Source organism: Drosophila subobscura, chromosome J, assembly GCF_008121235.1.
Source record: "Drosophila subobscura isolate 14011-0131.10 chromosome J, UCBerk_Dsub_1.0, whole genome shotgun sequence".
NCBI lineage: Eukaryota > Metazoa > Arthropoda > Insecta > Diptera > Drosophilidae > Drosophila > Drosophila subobscura.
The window spans coordinates 12,333,022-12,350,818 of NC_048532.1; the positions used below are offsets into that span (position 1 = coordinate 12,333,022).

The 17,797-nt window shown below is 49.6% G+C and overlaps 5 protein-coding genes across 6 annotated transcripts in view; 2 read left to right on the forward strand and 3 right to left on the reverse strand.

The window, feature by feature from the left end:
• The window catches only part of LOC117895165 (neurobeachin-like protein 1), a 30,324-nt gene that overhangs the window by 11,237 nt on the left and 1,290 nt on the right, over positions 1-17,797 (forward strand). For both annotated transcript variants that reach the window (XM_034802625.1, XM_034802626.1), the window contains 11 exons: positions 465-772; positions 11,795-11,938; positions 11,999-12,386; positions 12,454-12,622; positions 12,686-12,810; positions 12,867-13,174; positions 13,243-13,523; positions 13,588-13,939; positions 13,998-14,472; positions 14,536-14,650; positions 17,381-17,558. In XM_034802625.1, coding sequence (XP_034658516.1) covers positions 465-772; positions 11,795-11,938; positions 11,999-12,386; positions 12,454-12,622; positions 12,686-12,810; positions 12,867-13,174; positions 13,243-13,523; positions 13,588-13,939; positions 13,998-14,472; positions 14,536-14,650; positions 17,381-17,558 — 2,843 coding nt within the window. The remainder of the gene's footprint in view (positions 1-464; positions 773-11,794; positions 11,939-11,998; positions 12,387-12,453; positions 12,623-12,685; positions 12,811-12,866; positions 13,175-13,242; positions 13,524-13,587; positions 13,940-13,997; positions 14,473-14,535; positions 14,651-17,380; positions 17,559-17,797) is intronic.
• Positions 2,983-3,948, reverse strand: LOC117895169 (cuticle protein 7). Its single transcript, XM_034802632.1, has 2 exons — positions 3,617-3,948; positions 2,983-3,548 (listed from the first exon to the last, which is right to left on the reverse strand). The coding sequence occupies exons 1-2, from the start codon at positions 3,857-3,859 to the stop codon at positions 3,144-3,146; spliced, it is 648 nt and encodes a 215-aa protein (XP_034658523.1). The 5' UTR covers positions 3,860-3,948; the 3' UTR covers positions 2,983-3,143.
• LOC117895171 (cuticle protein 21) lies at positions 6,047-6,572 on the reverse strand. Its single transcript, XM_034802634.1, has 2 exons — positions 6,476-6,572; positions 6,047-6,419 (listed from the first exon to the last, which is right to left on the reverse strand). Exons 1-2 carry the CDS (start codon positions 6,488-6,490, stop codon positions 6,078-6,080), a joined length of 357 nt encoding a protein of 118 aa, XP_034658525.1. The 5' UTR covers positions 6,491-6,572; the 3' UTR covers positions 6,047-6,077.
• Positions 6,926-8,069, reverse strand: LOC117895170 (larval cuticle protein A2B). Its single transcript, XM_034802633.1, has 2 exons — positions 7,920-8,069; positions 6,926-7,855 (listed from the first exon to the last, which is right to left on the reverse strand). Exons 1-2 carry the CDS (start codon positions 7,929-7,931, stop codon positions 7,292-7,294), a joined length of 576 nt encoding a protein of 191 aa, XP_034658524.1. The 5' UTR covers positions 7,932-8,069; the 3' UTR covers positions 6,926-7,291.
• On the forward strand, positions 10,333-11,692 carry LOC117895168 (larval cuticle protein A3A). Its single transcript, XM_034802631.1, has 2 exons — positions 10,333-10,785; positions 10,848-11,692. Exons 1-2 carry the CDS (start codon positions 10,771-10,773, stop codon positions 11,541-11,543), a joined length of 711 nt encoding a protein of 236 aa, XP_034658522.1. The 5' UTR covers positions 10,333-10,770; the 3' UTR covers positions 11,544-11,692.

Sequence of the window (17,797 nt, forward strand, 5' to 3'; positions counted from 1 at the left end):
GGGGGTGTGCGAAGATTATGCAAAAGAATCACCACCTATGGCGCTTCCATTCTCCACACGAATGCGGATGCCTGCCCGCAGATCCCCCCCATAGATAAATCACCCAATTTAGTGTATGTTTTTTGAGAGATCGAAGATCGAGTTAAACTTGTTTCCCCAAACCGAAATCGAGCTCTTCCTGTGGCCACTTCATGCTCCAAACTCCATCCTCCATGCAGATTGAACTTGAACCTGAACGGACGTGACTTTGACTTTGACTGGATTGGATTGGAGTGGAGTTGGATGCAGATGCAGATCGAGAGACTCGGATTCGGCTGCGGACTAGTCTGGTGTGGAACACGCACGAAGATCGCTTCGATTCGCATCGAATGAAAGCGAAAACAAATCCGAACCGACCGCTGCCTGGCTGTCAATCTCGATCGATGTCCATTCATGGTGGATTCATTCATTTCTGGCACTTTCAGGTAAAACCGCTTTACGATCGCTACCAGCGCGACATCGAGCTGCATCTGTGGGAGCCCATCAATCGCTTCTGGGCGGAGTGCTACGAGGCCTGCAAGGCCGCATCCAAGCAGCGTGCCACCTACCAGACAGACAACCGACGGCTCTTCCAGCAAAAGATCTACATGCCGTGGAAGGTGCGGCAGGTGGAGGAGATGCAGCGCCTACAGGCAGCGGCCCTGCACCACAAAACGCTCGACAGCCACATACGGAAGCGATGGAAGAGGGCCAAGCGTTTCTTGTACGGCCCACGAGGCCCCTGGTATACCGGGTGAGTCTCTTCAAGCTTAAACAATCTATCCATTAGTCTATCTGTACCCGCACACTCACTCCCTATATAATCCATTTTAATGCCATCATTATGAAACGACGCGAAATCCAGCATTTTAATTGCATTGCTCGCCTCGCGACAATTGTAATCGAGCGTGCCAACGTCTTTGGTTACATATAATTATTATTTTATACCTTCATATGTATAGGTATACTCCAACACATAGAAACATTCACGCTTTTGTGTTAATTTCACTTTGAAATGCAAACAAATCCGTCTCAATCATCAGCGGCAGAGACAGAGACAGAGTCCCCGAATGATCATCAGCACTCTCGGCAGGTGGTAGCCGGCAATACGTTTAGTGGGCTGCCGAAACAATGGGTGAAATCTATCAAAACTATGACACATATCCACGCTAAACCGATAAACTGTTATATGGGTGAGAGGCTTGAGCCGAAAATCTTATTAAAAATTAATTTAAATGGTTGAGTTTCGTTGAGTGGGGGCAAAGATAATCGTCAGAGATGATTATATTAAGAGAGGAGCCTAAACTTTGATAGCTCACACTGGAAGTCGAAGATTATGGCTGCAGAATTCTTATAAATAAATGAACCTTAAAGTTGAAGCTGCTACTTTAAACTTTTTGAAATTATTCAGAATTATAATCCCAATAATTATAATCTCTCCCTTGCCTCTTTCCTCTTAAATGTTTGCCCACTTTTACATCGTTTTATGCCCATTGTTGGCGTATTTTCACCGCTGCACCTCGCGCCTGTCTATTGTCTTACACTTTCGCCCATGCCTCCGCCTCTAGCGCTGGCTCTGGCTGTGGCTGTGGCTCTGCCTCGATCGCCTTCAGCGCCCATGCCGTGCGCTGCGATTAACATTTTAATTTAATTTTATTAAATCATCAACGTTTTTTAATGTCGAATGCAACAAAGGCCCGTCCCATTATGCAACTGCAAATGTAACGAAAATTCATTATGCGATCCATAAATTTGTAAAGCAAAACAAATATGCACATCGGTTGATGATTGGGTGCGGCGTTCCATGCTGTCCATGCCCCATGCTACATGCAGATTAGATCCGATATGCAATAAACCAGCGTGTAATTGGAGGTCAGTTCTAGCATAGATCCGTGATCGATGTTCGGGCTTATCCCATCCATTCAATTAGAGAACGCAACGCAGGCGAGCCAAATGGCAATCAAAATTCAAGTTTGTCCATTGTGGCCGGCTGCCAATTACTCGATCCGATCGATTGCCAATCGCAGAGTTCTCTGAGCCCATAAATCTCACTTTAGACCACTTTGCATTGACGAATGAATTACGCAGTTCGATCCAACGGTTGGTGGGGGGATTCTGTTCTTTCTGAGTGCGTGGCTCGGACCTTGAGCGCTGCATTGAGTAGCACCAGCAGCAGCCGCACCAGAGACCTGCTCTAAGGTCGCTCGCACGCTCACGGGCAAATGCAAAAACCTGCTACAGCAGCAGCAGCCGATGCATTAAATCGTTCCAAATCAAAGCTTGGACGCCACTGACTTTACTGAGATTACACGGATTAGTGTTTAGTGAGGCAATTACCAGAGCGGTAATTTCTGTAGATCCGTCTATTATGAATTAAAGTACTTAGCCTCTGCTGATCCCAACTAATAAGTGGTTTAGCTTTCAGGATTCTTCATGATTAGAGTACTAAAAGTTTAGCTTCTGTTTCATGACGCTGCCAGCAGCTTAGAGCAGCGTTTGGGAGCAGAGCAACAACAAACACGAAGACTTCTTATCTGCAAATCTCGTGGGGGGACCATCAATGTGTTGATTGTTTTTGCACTCTTCTCGGTCATTCTCTTTTGCTGCATTGCAAGGGTCCAAAGTCCACAGTTAAAACTGTTTCTTCGATGCCAATTCGAACTCTTATAGGGCTTTCCTTTTGCATTGCTTCGCTTCGCATCGATTTATTGCAATTCCAATCTCGGTTGCCCGTTTAAATAAGAACTGAACTGAAGAACATTGAAAGATTGAATGTTTTTTTTTTGGGGTTTATAGAGTGTGTTTTATCGCGGTCAAACAGCCTTAAGATTAAGAAGACAAGAAACATAAATGAAAGGTCTCGAGAATGTGTGTGAGTGTAGATGAGGGGGGACGCCGGATCCGAAGCCAGGATCTGACATCCTGGAATCCTGATCCGTGCGCCGGTGAATTCGTATGTACATATTTCGATATATCGCTTTCATTTCAACTAATACTACAACTATCGACTACGATCGGGCCGTGACCCCTTGGGGCCACGTGGAGGAGAAGTTTGTCGCGATGTGTCCGTTTGCGGGGGTTCGGCTAGGGGTCGGCAAGTGTTGTCGGCTGATCGTTTCGTTGACTTAGTGATAGCCCAGGGGCGACAGAGCGGGCAGAGCCAGCTTGGGCAATGCCGGGCCATAGGCAGGACCCAGAGCATGGGCATAAGCGGGAGCCAGAGCTGGACCGTAGGCGGGACCCAGAGCATGACCGTAGGCAGGGGCCAGAGCTGGTCCGTAGGCGGGCAACTTGGCCACCAGGGGAGCGGCGTGCAGGAGCGGTGCCGGTGCCAGGACCTTGGCCACGGGTGCCACAGCCTTCACCACAGCGCCCTCGCGATGGACAACGGCATTGAATCCGTGCACGGGATCAGCGGTGTACTCCACAATGCGACGAGTGCCGTCGGCCTCGATGAGCGAGTAGGCGCCTTGGACCACATCGCCGCTGCGGGACTCCTGCTGGCTCTTCACATCGCCAGTCGATTGATCCTGGAAAGCAGAAAGAACAGCGCAGATTAGGACCACAAAGAGATCACCTCCAAGGGGGTTAAACTCACATGAACATCGTAGCTGAAGCTGTACTGTGGATTGGGATCGTATGGCTCCGGAGCAGCCACTTTGGCAATGCCCACCTTGGCCAGGGCAGGGTACACTGGAGCCGCCAGCTTGGGCAGCAGTGCCGGTCCGCCCAGTCCAGGATACGAGGGATACGCTGGGTAGCCGAGGCCAGGTCCCGGCACCACAACGGCCATGGCAGCGGCCACCAGGGCGCTCAATACAAGGATCACCTTTTGTGCCATTCTTTTTGGGGTTTTTGTAGAATTGCTGGAAGCTGAAAGCTGGATGCTGGATGCTGGAGTGCTGCTGCTGCTTGGCTGACAAATGAATTCACTCTGTGGTTCTGTAGCCGCTCGACAATTGCTTTTTATAGGCCTACCAGAGGCACGAGAGACTCAGACACTCAGATTGAGGCCCGGACCCAGACCCAAGCCCAAAATATCCACAAGCAAATCTGCCACAAAATGCAGGGGCAGCAGCAGGGGAAGGGGCAACAGCAGCAGCGGTCGCCGCCTGCAACAAATATTTATGCAAAAAGCGCAGAAAAACAACTAAAAAGTGCGCACGGCGCATGCGTGCCTCAGCCTGCAGCCCCATGCGCCATGCCCCGTGCCCCAAGCCTCTCTGTCTATGAGAAATAGTTGGATCGATGGTTGGATCATAGTCGTAAAGCCCAACAACGCGGCGACAAATATAAAATAATTCATTTTTGCGCTGCCCCCAGCTGCTGGGAGGGAGGAGGATCAGCAGCAGCAGCCTCAGCAGCAGGAGACGGTGTTCGGTGGTCGGTGATCGGTCGGTCACCAGCGTTCACGCATGTCTGGGCGGGAGGACGGTGCTGGACAGCGCCCAAAACTGGCTCTGATGGTGTCTCCTGCCACGGCTGCTGCTGCTCTGCGTCGTGACAAAAAAGTTCAATTCGAAAGCAATCGTTTTTGGGGCGGTGGCCGTTTGGCCCGGCAACCGGGTGGCCGGACGACATCAGGTGTGTGTGTGTGGCGTGGCCATAAGATTGGGGCAACGCAGTGCAGCAGAGCGACACACGCACCCAGCCAGCAGTGAGCAGTGAGCAGTCGGCAGTCGATTGTTGAAAGGTGTGTTGCACTTACGGCAGCGCCCGCAGCCTTCGAAACTGGCACAGACGCTGCTGCTGCTGCTGCGCCGCGCCCACCAAAAATCCCACCGCCAGCCAGCCAGACTGCCCCAGACTCCACACAACAGCAGCAGCAACAATTTTGCTTGTGTTCTGTGTACACGTACTTCTCCATGTTTTTCTCTTTTGCCATTGGGACAATTTTGCCCATTATCACTAATTTTCAACGCGCTCAGCGGCGTGGCTTGTTAGGCGTCGCAGTCTCAGTCGCAGTCACAGTCGACGCTGACTGCAAACATCGCTATGGACATGGTCGGGTTTGCGTAATCCAAAATTGCATCTCGTGCCGATTTGTATACCCTTCAAGAGAAGAACTGTCAACACATTTTCAATAGATAGAAGCCAGAAGCGTGGGGAGTTCTTTGGGTTCTGTTTTAACTATTCGCCTAGGAGTTTTGAATAAACAATTACCAAAACATTTTCATTTAAATATTTTAGGTAATCTAGTGTTTGACCCTCTGGAACTCTCTGTTGCAATCCCTAATCCCTTGCTTTCAGAACAAATCCCTTTATCATAATCGTATATCAGCCTTAGGAATGATCAGTTGATTCCCTCCTTGTGAATGATAAGAAGCTATAAGAAGTGTGAAAGAGCTCTACGAATACAATCTGCACATCTGCATCTACGCACCCACTGACTTACCAGACTCTGAAGCAGCTCAAAGTTGCCTTTGATAGCGTATATAAATGTCGTTGAAGCCCACCAGCGATAGTTACGTAGTGTGCGAATGGCTTTCATGCATTTTGCACTTTCAATTAAACTATTGAATAATTTGAGTGCGTGTCGAGCGGGCGAGTGAATGTATTTCGAATGTTGGAAGAGTTCTTTTGGGTGTGTGTTTCTGTGTGGAACCACACGGCCAGCGGATTAGGCCCAAAGTTTCGTTTCTCCCCCATTTTTGTGTGTGGCTCAGCTTTCGATCTTTCGTTTTCTGTTGCGTGGGAAGTTGTTCGTTACGGGCCCTGGATCATAATTTGAGAGAGGTGCCCCCATAGATATTGGATTCATGGATTATAGCTTAATATATTATAGCAAAATGAGTAACAGATTACCTTGAGGCTAGCTCATTGATGCAAAAATTACCATAAATATATAAACTAGAACTTGAATTTTGTTTGTCTAATTAAAACCATTTAAATAGCTAAAGAATAGCAATTTCTAGTAGAACTTTAGCGACAGATATTTAGTATTTAATAGCAACATTCTCTTTGGCTTACAAAGTTGTTGTGCGTTTTAACGGAACTACGGAAAAGACAATAATTTAACGTTAAATCTAGGGTTCCCAGCAGCAGCTACTGGAAGAGCTTTAACCTAGCAGCGGTGCTGCCAAGGGAGCGGCCACCACAGGGCGTGGCACTGGACCCCGCTGCACCACCGCATTGAAGCCATTGATGGGATCGGCGGTGTAGAAGACAGTGCGCAGGGAGCCATCGGCATCGACCACCGAGTAGGAACCCTTGACCACATCGCCATCGCGTACTTCCTGCTGGCTCTTGCTGTCGCCGGTGATGGCATCCTGCACGTTGTAGGCGAAGGCGTACTGCGGATGGGGATCCACCTCAGTGTTGATGGGGACTCCCAAGGGAACAGCGCCCGGCAGAAGGGCACATTCAATGGCGGCAAACAGGGCGCAGCAGATGAGGGTAATCTAAGCAGGGGAGGAGCAGGATTAGCAGGGGAAATCTTTATCTTTCTTGAACTCACCTTGAACAGGGCCATGGCTTTACTTGCTGCTGATTTTCTTTGATTGGTTCGGTGTGGTGAGGGCTTGACAACGCTGTCTGTACTGTCTCTGGGTGCCCATGGATCGAGGTTTTAAAGGGCCACAGGCTGCCCTCTCCTCTGCGATGCCATGCGTCGTGTGGCAACCGTTGCCAAAAACTAAACCCACTGACGTAAGGCCCACGATGTCTGGAATGGTGCGTCGTGAGGTTTCCCCACAAATAGAAGACGTGCCAGCAAATCCGACCCAACTTGCCCAAGGCTGCCTGCCGCATAGGTTTACGTTTCCTCCTCCTCCTCCTCCTCCAATATGAATTGTGATAATTGTGGGCACTACGTGATTGGCATGCGATAGTCTGCCAGACCTATCCCAATACCCAGCCAGATGGAATGAAATGAATGGTTTTTTTTTGTACCGAAACTTTTATTCAGTAAATGCAGAAACTAATTCAAACTTATTGATTGGCGAATAGCCGGTTCCCCAGATTCCCAGAAAGGGTATCCCCTATATGTACATTTATGTAGTCTGTGGTGTCGAGTGATCAGTGATCAGTAGAGTGATCAGTGATCAGCAGTTTCGGAATCAGAATCTGGATCGGGAAGTGGGTCAACAGCACGCACGTTCTTGGGGGTTTCTTTTGCCCGATAGAGCGGTAGACAGAGAGTTTAGATAGTGGAAGAGATAGTGGGGGGGTTAATTGGTGTTTTAGAACTACTTAACAACAGGTCCTGGGCCCAGAGGGTGGCAGAGAGTTCGTCATGCTCCTTGGCAAGGTGCTACAATCGGTGCTCCTGCTCCTAGTAGTGTCCGCCCAGACTGAGGCCGGGACCAGAGGCGTATCCAATCTTGGTGAGTGTCGGTACGGCGGCAACGGCCACCACGGGCTTGGCAATCGCCACGCCCTTCTTCTCGACGACCGCATTGAAGCCGTTAACCTTGTCGGCGGTGTAGGTGACCTTGCGAATGGTGCCATCGGGCTCGGCCAGGGAGTAGCTGCCATGGACCACACCATTGACGAGCGTCTCCTCCTGCTGCTTGGAGTCGCCGGTCTTGTGATCTGTCACGCCGTACGAGAAGCTGTACTGGGGATTGGGATCGTAGGGCTCGGCCACAGCCACCTTGGCCACGGCCACGGGAGCAGCCAGTAGCTTGGGCGCGGCATACGAGATGGCTGGAGCCGCATACGAGATGGCTGGGGCGGCCAGCAGTTTGGGTGCAGCATACGAGATGGCAGGAGCGGCATACGAAACGGCAGGAGCGGCATACGACAGGGACGGGGCTCCGTACGAGATGGAGGAGCCATAGGGATCGATGGGAATGGCCACTGCGACGGACAGGGCGAGGCCGAGAACGAACGATGTCTGTGGGGATGGAGGAGGGAATCAGTGGAGTGGCTCGGGTATAAGCAGATCCTGGGAGTCTTACCTGGGCAAACATTGCGAAGGATGTGTGTGCGTGTGCGCGGTTATGTGGTGGCTGCTGCTAGGAGCTCCTTGTGTCTGCACTGCAAGAACTCAGATCGAGTGTGAGATGTATTTTCCGCGATCTCTTCAGTTTTATATTCGACTCGGGCCACTGGCCACTGGCCTGCGTCTCCGTCCGCTGCTCCGTCTCCTGCTGCACACACTCGAAACTGGACAATCTAATGGGCAGAGTGACAATTGCGTCTCATTTGGTGGCTGCATTTGCTCAGATCTGGATCTCGATCTCGATCTTGCACCCCAAACCTCATCTCTGTGTGTGATCGGTTGGCTATTTCGTGTTTCTGGTGCGGATTTCATCATGACGCTGCTCCAACATTTTCTCAATGGAATAGCTATGGCTCCCAGCCAGCAGCACACCACTCACTCACTGTCCACCGATAGACCCGACCAGATCAGGCCATAACCATAATGTCTGTTCAAGAGCGCCGCTCCAGCTCTCAAATCTGAGCACTCTGAGCGATCGGGGAGACTCGTTTTCCGCTGCCCAATCTGGTTTCGTTTCTCGGTTTGGTTTTTTCGGCGAATTCTCAGTGAATTCTCCAAGCGAGCCGCCTAGGCCTCAGCCTGTGCCTCAGCCTATGCCTGAGCCTAAGCCTAACTTTGTCTGATGTAATAGCTGCCGCATATTGAGGCAGTTGCAGGTTGCAAACGGAAAAAACAAGATCATTCATAGCGGTCCACTCGTTTAATTAGAAATCGAAAATGGAAAATGGAAGAACTTCGACGATGGAGCAATTACGCACTCGCTCACGTATCCACCAGTGGCCGAAAATATATCTCAAGCTAAAGAATGCCATAAGCGAGGGTAAAACCTATAAAGGTACCCCTTGGTGGGATTGGAAAGGCTCTAAAAAAACAAAAGAAATTATAGCTTCATGAATATCTATGTATATATGTTGCGCCCTTCTGTACGAATTAATGAATGAAAATTCAATGTATTAGAACTGAAACTTGCTAAATTTATGGTTAAGAAGATGTCTTCAGTCGAGGAGCCATAATTTCTATCTAAAATGAATGTCCCCTTGCGCGAGAGAACTCTCTAAGATCGTGTCTCCTTAGGCAGTGACTCAAATCGATATGCGGAATGCCAATAAGAGAATATAAATCACTCTCAATTCATCTGCTGATCCACAAGCATAACAAATATACCCAAATATGTAAGAGGTACACGCAAAGCCTATAGCAGCAAACACTCATTTGCACTCAAACGCACACGCGCCCACATGCCAGAGCCTAGAGCCCAGAGCCCAGAGCGCTGAGCTGACGAAGCCACTTAGCCAGCGTAATTGCCTCGACCGGGCCAAAAAGCCAAGCTGCAGGCATTTTGGAAGCTTTAACCGCAGCGACCTTGCCCACAATTGGCAGCAGCAGCAGCAGCAGCAACGGCAACTGTTGGCTACTTAGCTACTGGTAGATGCTATTTCATCTACTTTTAATTAATTCTCATCTTGGACACTTTGCTCGGGGGATTTGAGATTGAGCAAGGAACTGCATTTATGGCAGTAGATTCCATTCCATTTGCTTTGGCTGCCAATTTGGATGCGTTTTAGCCTGGTTTCCGGTGGCAACAATCCACGCTGACAACCGTTAGCTGGGAGAGTAACATTGCAATGCGAATGTGCTGCCAAGTGAAGTCTCTCTCCCACTCTCTGTCTGTCGCTGAACACGCTCCGAAATGAATCCGGAGCCAACAAGTCGCAAGGTCGTTGGTTGCACTTAGCAAAAGAGTCACGCACTCGGAGCCATCCACCAGTTACAGCATGAAATTGATGGAGAATCTTTAAGCAGTGGCTGAAACAGTGGGCATTGGGTATCCCAGTGGCAGAAATTGCAGCTACTAGATCTGACAGAGAACTGAAGGTTGAGGTTCCTTGAAGGATGTGCCAGCTTTAAGCTGTTATTCCCTGAACTGTGTGTGACCCAGTTTACGCGTGGCTCTGGTTTCACTTGAGACTCTTGGGTGAAACAACCTTATTAATTATTATGTGCTCGTACAAGGTGTTTCTCATTAGCATTTCCAATTGAAACCGCATTAAAACTTTCCAATTTGTGCACGCGAAAGGCCACAATGCCACCCAAATCGTATTGAAATCAATTAAAAGTGTAACGACGCTTCCGAGTAAGCTCTACAGGAGCAGCAAAACGTCTGCCCTGAGCCACCAGTGAACCCTTTTTCCGAGTTCAAAGTGATCTCTTATTTATGTTTAATGTCTTTGGGTGTAAAATATAAATGCCATTGGCGCTTGGAGCTGGAGCCTGCATGACAAATAACGCAGCAATCGCAGCCAGCACAGAAGCATAATCAAATCGCATTCACTTTCAAGCGAATGCCTCAGAGCAAGGTAAAAATCGAAACGCAGAGACAGAGCCAGAGCCAGAGGCAGAAATAATACAAATGAAAACTTAAAGCGGCAAACGGCAGACAGCGGGCAGTCAACAGAAGACATAAGACGACTGGAAATTGGTCTACGTGCCACGAATTTGGATCATAGGCAGACGCGGCCCAAAAGCCAAGGAGGAAGAGACGCAAGGAGATTTCGGTTGGTGGACAATGGCAGCCCCCGCACACCCTCTTCCCGCTCCCCACTCCCCTCCCATACGCAATTTGTACGTACGCACACGGTGCCATCATCAGCTGAGCGACAGAATGCAAATTTCGCACGCAAATGGATCGCGAATGGATGGATCTGCCAGCGTATAAAAGTCGTCGTTTTTTTGGTCAGGGCATGTCAGTTCATTTTTGATAACCGACGGTGACAATCGCACAACAAAACCCCCACCCAAGCCACACAATGAATCCTCTGACGGTAAGCCCCAAAGCCTGGATTCATGGAAGGCTTACGCTGACTCTTCGTTCGCCTTCTTGCAGGTTGTAGCAGTCCTCTCCTCGATGGCCCTCTCGGCGCAGGCTGGTCTGGTGGCTCCAGTGAGCGCCCCTCTGGCGGCAGCTCCTTTCGGTGCACCGCTGGCCTACAGCTCGCCTCTGGGCGCCTCGCCATACTTTGCTCCGGCCGCGTACTCGGCTCCTCTGGGCTACTCTGCCCCGCTGCTGGCCAGGAACTATGCCGCTGCTCCATTTGCTGCGCCCTTCGGTGGTCCATTCGCTGCACCTTTCGCTGCTCCAGTTGCTGCTCCTCTGGCCGCCCCAGTGGCTGCTCCAGTGCTTGCCAAGAACGTGGTTGCTGCTCCTCTTGCCGCTCCAGTTGCTGCTCCTCTGGCTGCTCCCGTGGCCGCTCCTATTGCCACCGAGATTGTGGATGCCCACCCACAGTACAGGTTCGCCTACGATGTCCAGGATAATCTGACCGGTGACTCCAAGACCCAGGAGGAGACCCGTGATGGCGATGTTGTCCGTGGCTCCTACTCCCTGATCGAGCCCGACGGTTCCCGTCGCATTGTCACCTACTACGCTGATGACATCAACGGATTCAACGCTGTCGTGCAGAAGGATGTGCCTGTTGCCGTGGCTCCCGTGGCTCCAGTTCTGGCCAAGACCATTGCCGCTCCCGTTGCCCCAGTGGCTCCAGTCTTCGCCAAGACTCTTGCCGCACCCATTGTTGTCTGAGGAGGAAGGACGAATCGATAGCCTGCAATTCGACAAAGGACTTTCATCTGTACATATTCGATTAATCATTGTCGTGCCCTAAAAAATGACTTTCATCGCAACCCAAAAATAAATAGAAACTCTTTAAAAAACCTTTTGTGATTCCAAAACATCTTTGTTTGAATTTTTAATAGTTTATATAATGTGCCATAGCTTTGATTTCCCCGCCTTGACTTTGAGTCTTCATTTTCTATTAATTTATGTTCTTTCAGGGACTTGGGTGAGGAGTTCTGGAAGCTTTCGCCTCATGAGAATGTGGCACGCATGCGCCTGAAGCTGGAGCCGCAGCTGTATCCCAACAAGCATGAGAATGCTGCCAATCTAAGGGACAATGCCACCAGTGCCTACGACACCAAGTAAGCCAAAGAATTTGAATAGCAGCCAAGATTTGCTTCTGACTCGAACGTTTTCCACAGGGAAATATCAGAGTTCGATTCGACCATCAAGAATGCGGTGGTGCGCGACTTTCTGGCCGACGATGAGAGCTCCCAGCTGGAGGAGGAGTTGCGCCAGCTGATCGACACACAGTCGCAGCAGGATGTGGCACTGGAGAAGCTGGTCATGTCGCAGGACTGCGAGCTGATCACACTGATGACCAAGGTCAAGGGGCGCATTGAGGTCAACCAGAGCGTGTTCACCTTCGTGGACATGAGCCCACCCACTGAGGATGGCTCCAAGCACGACTTTAGATTCACCACCAACAAAATACGCGAAGTCCATCTGCGGAAGTATAATCTGCGTAGAAGTGCGCTGGAAATCTTCCTGGTGGATCAGACCAGCTATTTCCTCAACTTTACCACGAAGGTGGGTACAGTACAAGCTTACCCGAGAGCTTTGCCTGTCCTAATCCACTGCTTCTATTTCGTAACAGACTCGCAACAAAGTCTTCACCAAAATTGTGGGTCTGCCGCTGCCGAACATACTGTACGGCTCGGGTCGCTCGCCAGCAGAGCTGCTGCGTGCCTCGGGCCTCACCCAGCGTTGGATCAATCGGGAGATATCCAATTTTGAATACCTGATGTACCTAAACACAATCGCTGGTAGGACTACAACTCACTATTCACCGTTAGCGCTGCTTAAAGTGTTGTAATTCCTTTTTGCAGGCCGCTCGTACAACGATCTGAGCCAGTATCCCGTCTTCCCCTGGATCCTCGCCGACTACTCGAGTGATGTGCTGGATCTGACGGATCCCAAATCATTCCGTGACTTGTCCAAACCCATTGGATGTGTAAGTTATGACTGAATACATTTTTATAATAATTAAAACAATTTGTTTGTTAATAGATTAACCCTAAGAACGAGGCTGAGGTGCGCAGTAAATACGATTCCTTTGAAGACCCATCGGGTGCCATACCAAAGTTCCACTATGGAACCCACTACTCCAACTCTGCGGGAGTTCTACACTATCTGCTGAGAGTGGAGCCGTTCACCTCGCTGCACATTGAGCTGCAGAGCGGACGCTTCGATGTGGCCGATCGACAATTCCATTCGATACCGCAGACATGGAAGCTGCTGATGGACAATCCAAACGATGTCAAGGAGCTGATACCCGAGTTCTTTTACTTTCCCGAGTTCCTCAAGAACATGAACAAGTGAGTTCCATCTCTTTCTGGCACTTATTACACTTCAGAACTGATAAAAACTTCTCCTCCCGCTACAGATTCGATTTGGGACACTTGCAAATAACCAAAGAAAAGGTGGACGATGTCATATTGCCCGCCTGGGCGACCACCCCAGAGGAATTCATTGCCATACACAGGCGGGCGTTGGAGTCCGAGTATGTCAGCCAGCATCTGCATCATTGGATCGATCTGATCTTTGGCTACAAACAGAAGGGGCCCAAGGCAGCGGAGGCCCTGAATGTCTTCTATTATTGCTCCTACGAGGGAGCCGTCGATCTGGACAAGATCACCAATCAGGTGGAACGGGAGGCCGTTGAGGGTTAGTGTTTGTCGCTAACAAATGTCAGCCAAGCCGTGCTCAAAATATCCCTTTTCCCCGCTAGGCATGATCAACAATTTTGGCCAGGTGCCATCACAGCTGCTCCGAGAGCCCCATCCGCGTCGCCTCACCCAGGATGAGACCGCGCTGAAGCTGGTGCGCGCTGAGCTGCGGCGGCCAGATCTTACGCAATTCCTGGACAAAGTTGTGCAGTACTACTGTGAGCTGTCCACGCCCAAGGATCCCATTGTGTATCTCAGCTCGCCGCGCAGTCCGCCGCGCTCCTTCCTGCAGCTGAGTCCCGATGTGCTGGTCAGTGTGTCCAAGTCCGCGATTCTAGGCTGCAACTCGTGGCTGTCCTACGACAAGGAGCAGGGATTCCTGCTGGAAATCGATGCCACCACAACCAACCTGAAGTAAATCTTACCCTGGGACCGCAACTGGAATTGTGTCTCTAATCGAATTTCGTTACAGAAATCGCAAGCGAGTCTTTGGGCCCTTCCACTCCTCACAGCCACCGCACTCGCAGCTCTTCGCCGTGAGCACCGATGGCAAGCTGCTATATGCAGGCGGCATTTGGGACAACGCCCTTCGGGTGTACAATCTGAACAAGGGCAAGACGGTGGCCTCGGTCACCCGCCATTTGGACATTATCACCTGCATAGCGTTGGACAATTGTGGCTCCTACCTGGTCACCGGTTCACGTGACTGCACTTCCATTGTGTGGAGCATTCAGCAGTCGAACCAGCAAGGTCCCAGTGGCGGTGGGCAGCCGAGCAACATTCCGGTGCATGCCCTGACCGGGCAGTCCCATCTGCAAGCTATCACGCAGGTGAATACGCAGAACAGCTACTCCCCCAAGCCGCTCACAGTGCTCTATGGACACGACGATGCCATCTCCAGTGTGGCCATCTATACGGAGCTGGATCTCGTGGTCTCTGGTTCGCTGGTAAGCCAGTCAAAGTCGCTCTAAAAAACCTCTGTGAACTTTTGTCCATCGTTGCTCTTGCAGGATGGCACCGTCAATGTGTATACCCTACAGGAGGGACAGTTTGTGAGGACATTGAAGCCCATCGGTTGCACAGAGTCTTGTGTGCAAATCTCTTTTGTAACGCTATCATATCACGGTGAGTTTTCTGCTTGGAAGATACGTTTATGGCAAGAAAAGTAGGCTACAATTTGCTTTACAACTGCACAAAAGTATGCCTCGGTTTTAGTTGGGAAAACATTCAAATTGTGGCAATTATGTAGGGATTGTTCAATTGATTTAAGAGACTGGGTAAACTCTCGTGACTTTTCTATAAAATGCTGCGCCTATTTACCCGATACACGTATATTAAAAGCTTACATTTGAGTGCGGATTTATGCGCAAAGAAAATACTTAACCCACGAAAGATCTTCTCCTGTTCTGCCCTATCCAACTGCCATCAAAGTGTATAAAAGAACACTTGACTTAGACAACCTGTTGGGTCACCCAAGCACCGCTCTTCTCTGCTCTTTGCCCGGCCACACATTAAACCCCCTAATCAAAGTCATCTGCTGTGCTGTGTGGTTGACAAAGCACTCACGTGCCGGCACGCCGATGTCCTATTATGTTTGAAGTGCGGGGCAATCAAACAATTTAATCAGCACAAAGCTGGCCCTCTCCTTATCGGCAATTGCCTCATACAAGTTACATACAGACATTCATCTGTACATAAGTACAAACATACATAAAAGAAGCGTCGAGAATCACGTGATTGTGTGGCCATGTGCCTCGTTCTGTCCCGTCCCTCAACCATGCACCACTCTGCCCTGCTCTGCTCTGCTCCACTCTGCTATGCGTGAATCTGTATCTTATCGGGGTGCAGCTGAGGCGACAGGCGACAGCCGACAGCCGACAGGGCGGTCATTAATCCAAATTCAAGCATGCTTAAACAATGTGAGATGCGGATCGTAAAGTGGACAATATGGAATTTTGGCGCTGATGATGAATGTGAACACTTGTGAACATTTTTGTGTTTTGATTCCTTGGTATAGATCCCATATAAAACTTGAAGATTAGCAGGTGGTAGGCACAAGTTTCAATTGGTTTTTAATTGGCCTCATAAAAAGCAAATTAAGATTAATTTTTGATAGTTTCCCGCAAAAAAAAAACCCCCAGGGTGCACAAACCTTGACTCAGACAACAAAAGAGTCCCCTCCATTTACATTTCTTAAGTTGAATAGATCTTGAAATTATATATTCATAAATTCGTTATGAAATTCCTTTGGGTTTGGCTTCTAGTATGTGCGAAATGCTACGTCAATGGAGCGACAACTTGTTTATGGAATTCTTTAAATATTCAGCCATATAGATTTCAGACTCCACTCGATTCGATCCTCCTGCAATCGGCGTGGACTTTTGAGTTTGATATAACACTGCCATATAACTCTTCACACATGTATCCGGCATGCATGTGGAACATGTGTGTCGCTCTTTGAGTGTGCTGCAGGCGGAGGGAGGTCTCCTTATCGAGGGAATTCATGACAGTGTTTGAGATTATGAATTAATTCGCAACATCCGGCACTGAGTACAGTTCAGAAATATTCAAATCAAATCGAAAACGTCATTCCAAACTGAGTTTCCAGGCCACATTATGGGTCTTTAATTGCGTTCTTGTCGACAGCACCCAATCAATTACATCGCCCCTAATGAAAGTCCCCACAGTCGCGACGCGACGCACCGCCGCGCCACGCCTCCAGCTCCCTCCGAGATCCATTGATTGCCCTATCAGCCCCCAACGAATATACATATTCCAACCCAAACATACACATGAACATCCATTCCTTCCCTCCAATCGGTTCTGCTGGCATTAACCCAAACGACGCGTCGTTAATGGAATCAAATCAGAAGCGAACGACGAGCCCCACGAACGAATCGCGTCACACAGTCACACGACCCAGCCGACCGTCTGTCCCTCCCATTATGACTGCCCCCCGCTGCCGTATCCACTCGCGGTCTCCTACTCTGCCCGCTATCCCCTCTCCTCTCCCATGCTCTCTCGTTTTTCCCCGTTTGTGCGTAGTCACAGTGAGGCGCAGTGTCGCGGCGGATTCATTCAGTTTTTAGATTCGAGAATCTTATTAAATAGTTGTAGTAAATTCTGACAAGAGACCCTAATAAAGATCAAGATATAGGTACAGACATATGTATGTATACAGATGCAGCGTGTCTGTGATGGTGTGTGTGTGAGATCGAGAACTTTTGAATGAATTTCAGGATTGGCAAGAACCACACCACACCCACCACCCAGACCACACCAGACACGGTTATTTCTAGTTAGATCTGAGTCGGTCATACCATTAGGAAGTTCATTCAGATCCAATCTAGAGAATTTAGCATAGGTCTTCCTTCTCCACCGAACGAGTTCTTCTCGGGTCTGGCATTGGCACACACAGACGCGACACGACACTCCGCACAGAAGATAGCAGCAACTACGCATTGCACGCGAGGGAGGGAGCCGCCCGGTGGAGCCACATTTGTGGTGTCTGTGGTGTGTGTGTGTGGTGTGGAGCAGTATGTCGCCATGTCATAATCTTTGCGGACGAAGCGATGTCAGGTTATCTGACGCACACACACACACACACAGAGTGGGCCAGGCCTGTCCGGACTATTGCTCGTCTAGTGATATTTCCACTGCGTAGATGGATGAAACGAAACACGAAACACGCCCTGCCCCACATTCCGCAATCTGTACAACGCTCTGCTCCGCTCGCTTCGGTTTTGCATCGATAAGATCAAAGAATGTGCTTTAGATTGCCAGCCCACCCCCCACAGCAGCCCCCACAGCGCATTATTAAAGATTTCATATATCATAATTATCTCATTTCTGCAGGCCACATTGCCTTCAGCGCCCTGGACGACACCTCGCACTCGGTGCATGTGTACAGCATCAACGGATCCAGCCTTGGATCGAAGTATGTTTCCGGCAGGGTTACGGGACTGGCCTGTGCCTCCGATTACCTGGTGGTGGCCGACGATGCAGGCGACATAACCATGAGTAGATTACATGGGTAAGTGCAGAGAAAAATCTATATTAAACGTACAATCATGGCCAGTAGTGTCTTACCATATATAATTTCATGGCAAGCAGACCTAATAGTTTAAGAAACCTAAACTCCGCTCGAGCTTGTGTCGCATATGTCGTGGCCATGTATGATGTTGATGTACTCTCTTTTTCAGCATTTTCTTGAGCGTCTTTAGTGTCATAGTAATCACATTTCAAAGTTGAGATACCTTTGTAGCTTCCAAG

Coding starts and splice junctions, on each gene's coding strand:
- LOC117895169 (XM_034802632.1), bottom strand. CDS start 3,859: ATGGCACAAAAGGTGATCCTTGTATTGAGCGCCCTGGTGGCCGCTGCC. Junction 3,549..3,616: donor GCTTCAGCTACGATGTTCAT/GTGAGTTTAACC, acceptor TCTGCTTTCCAG/GATCAATCGACTGGCGATGT.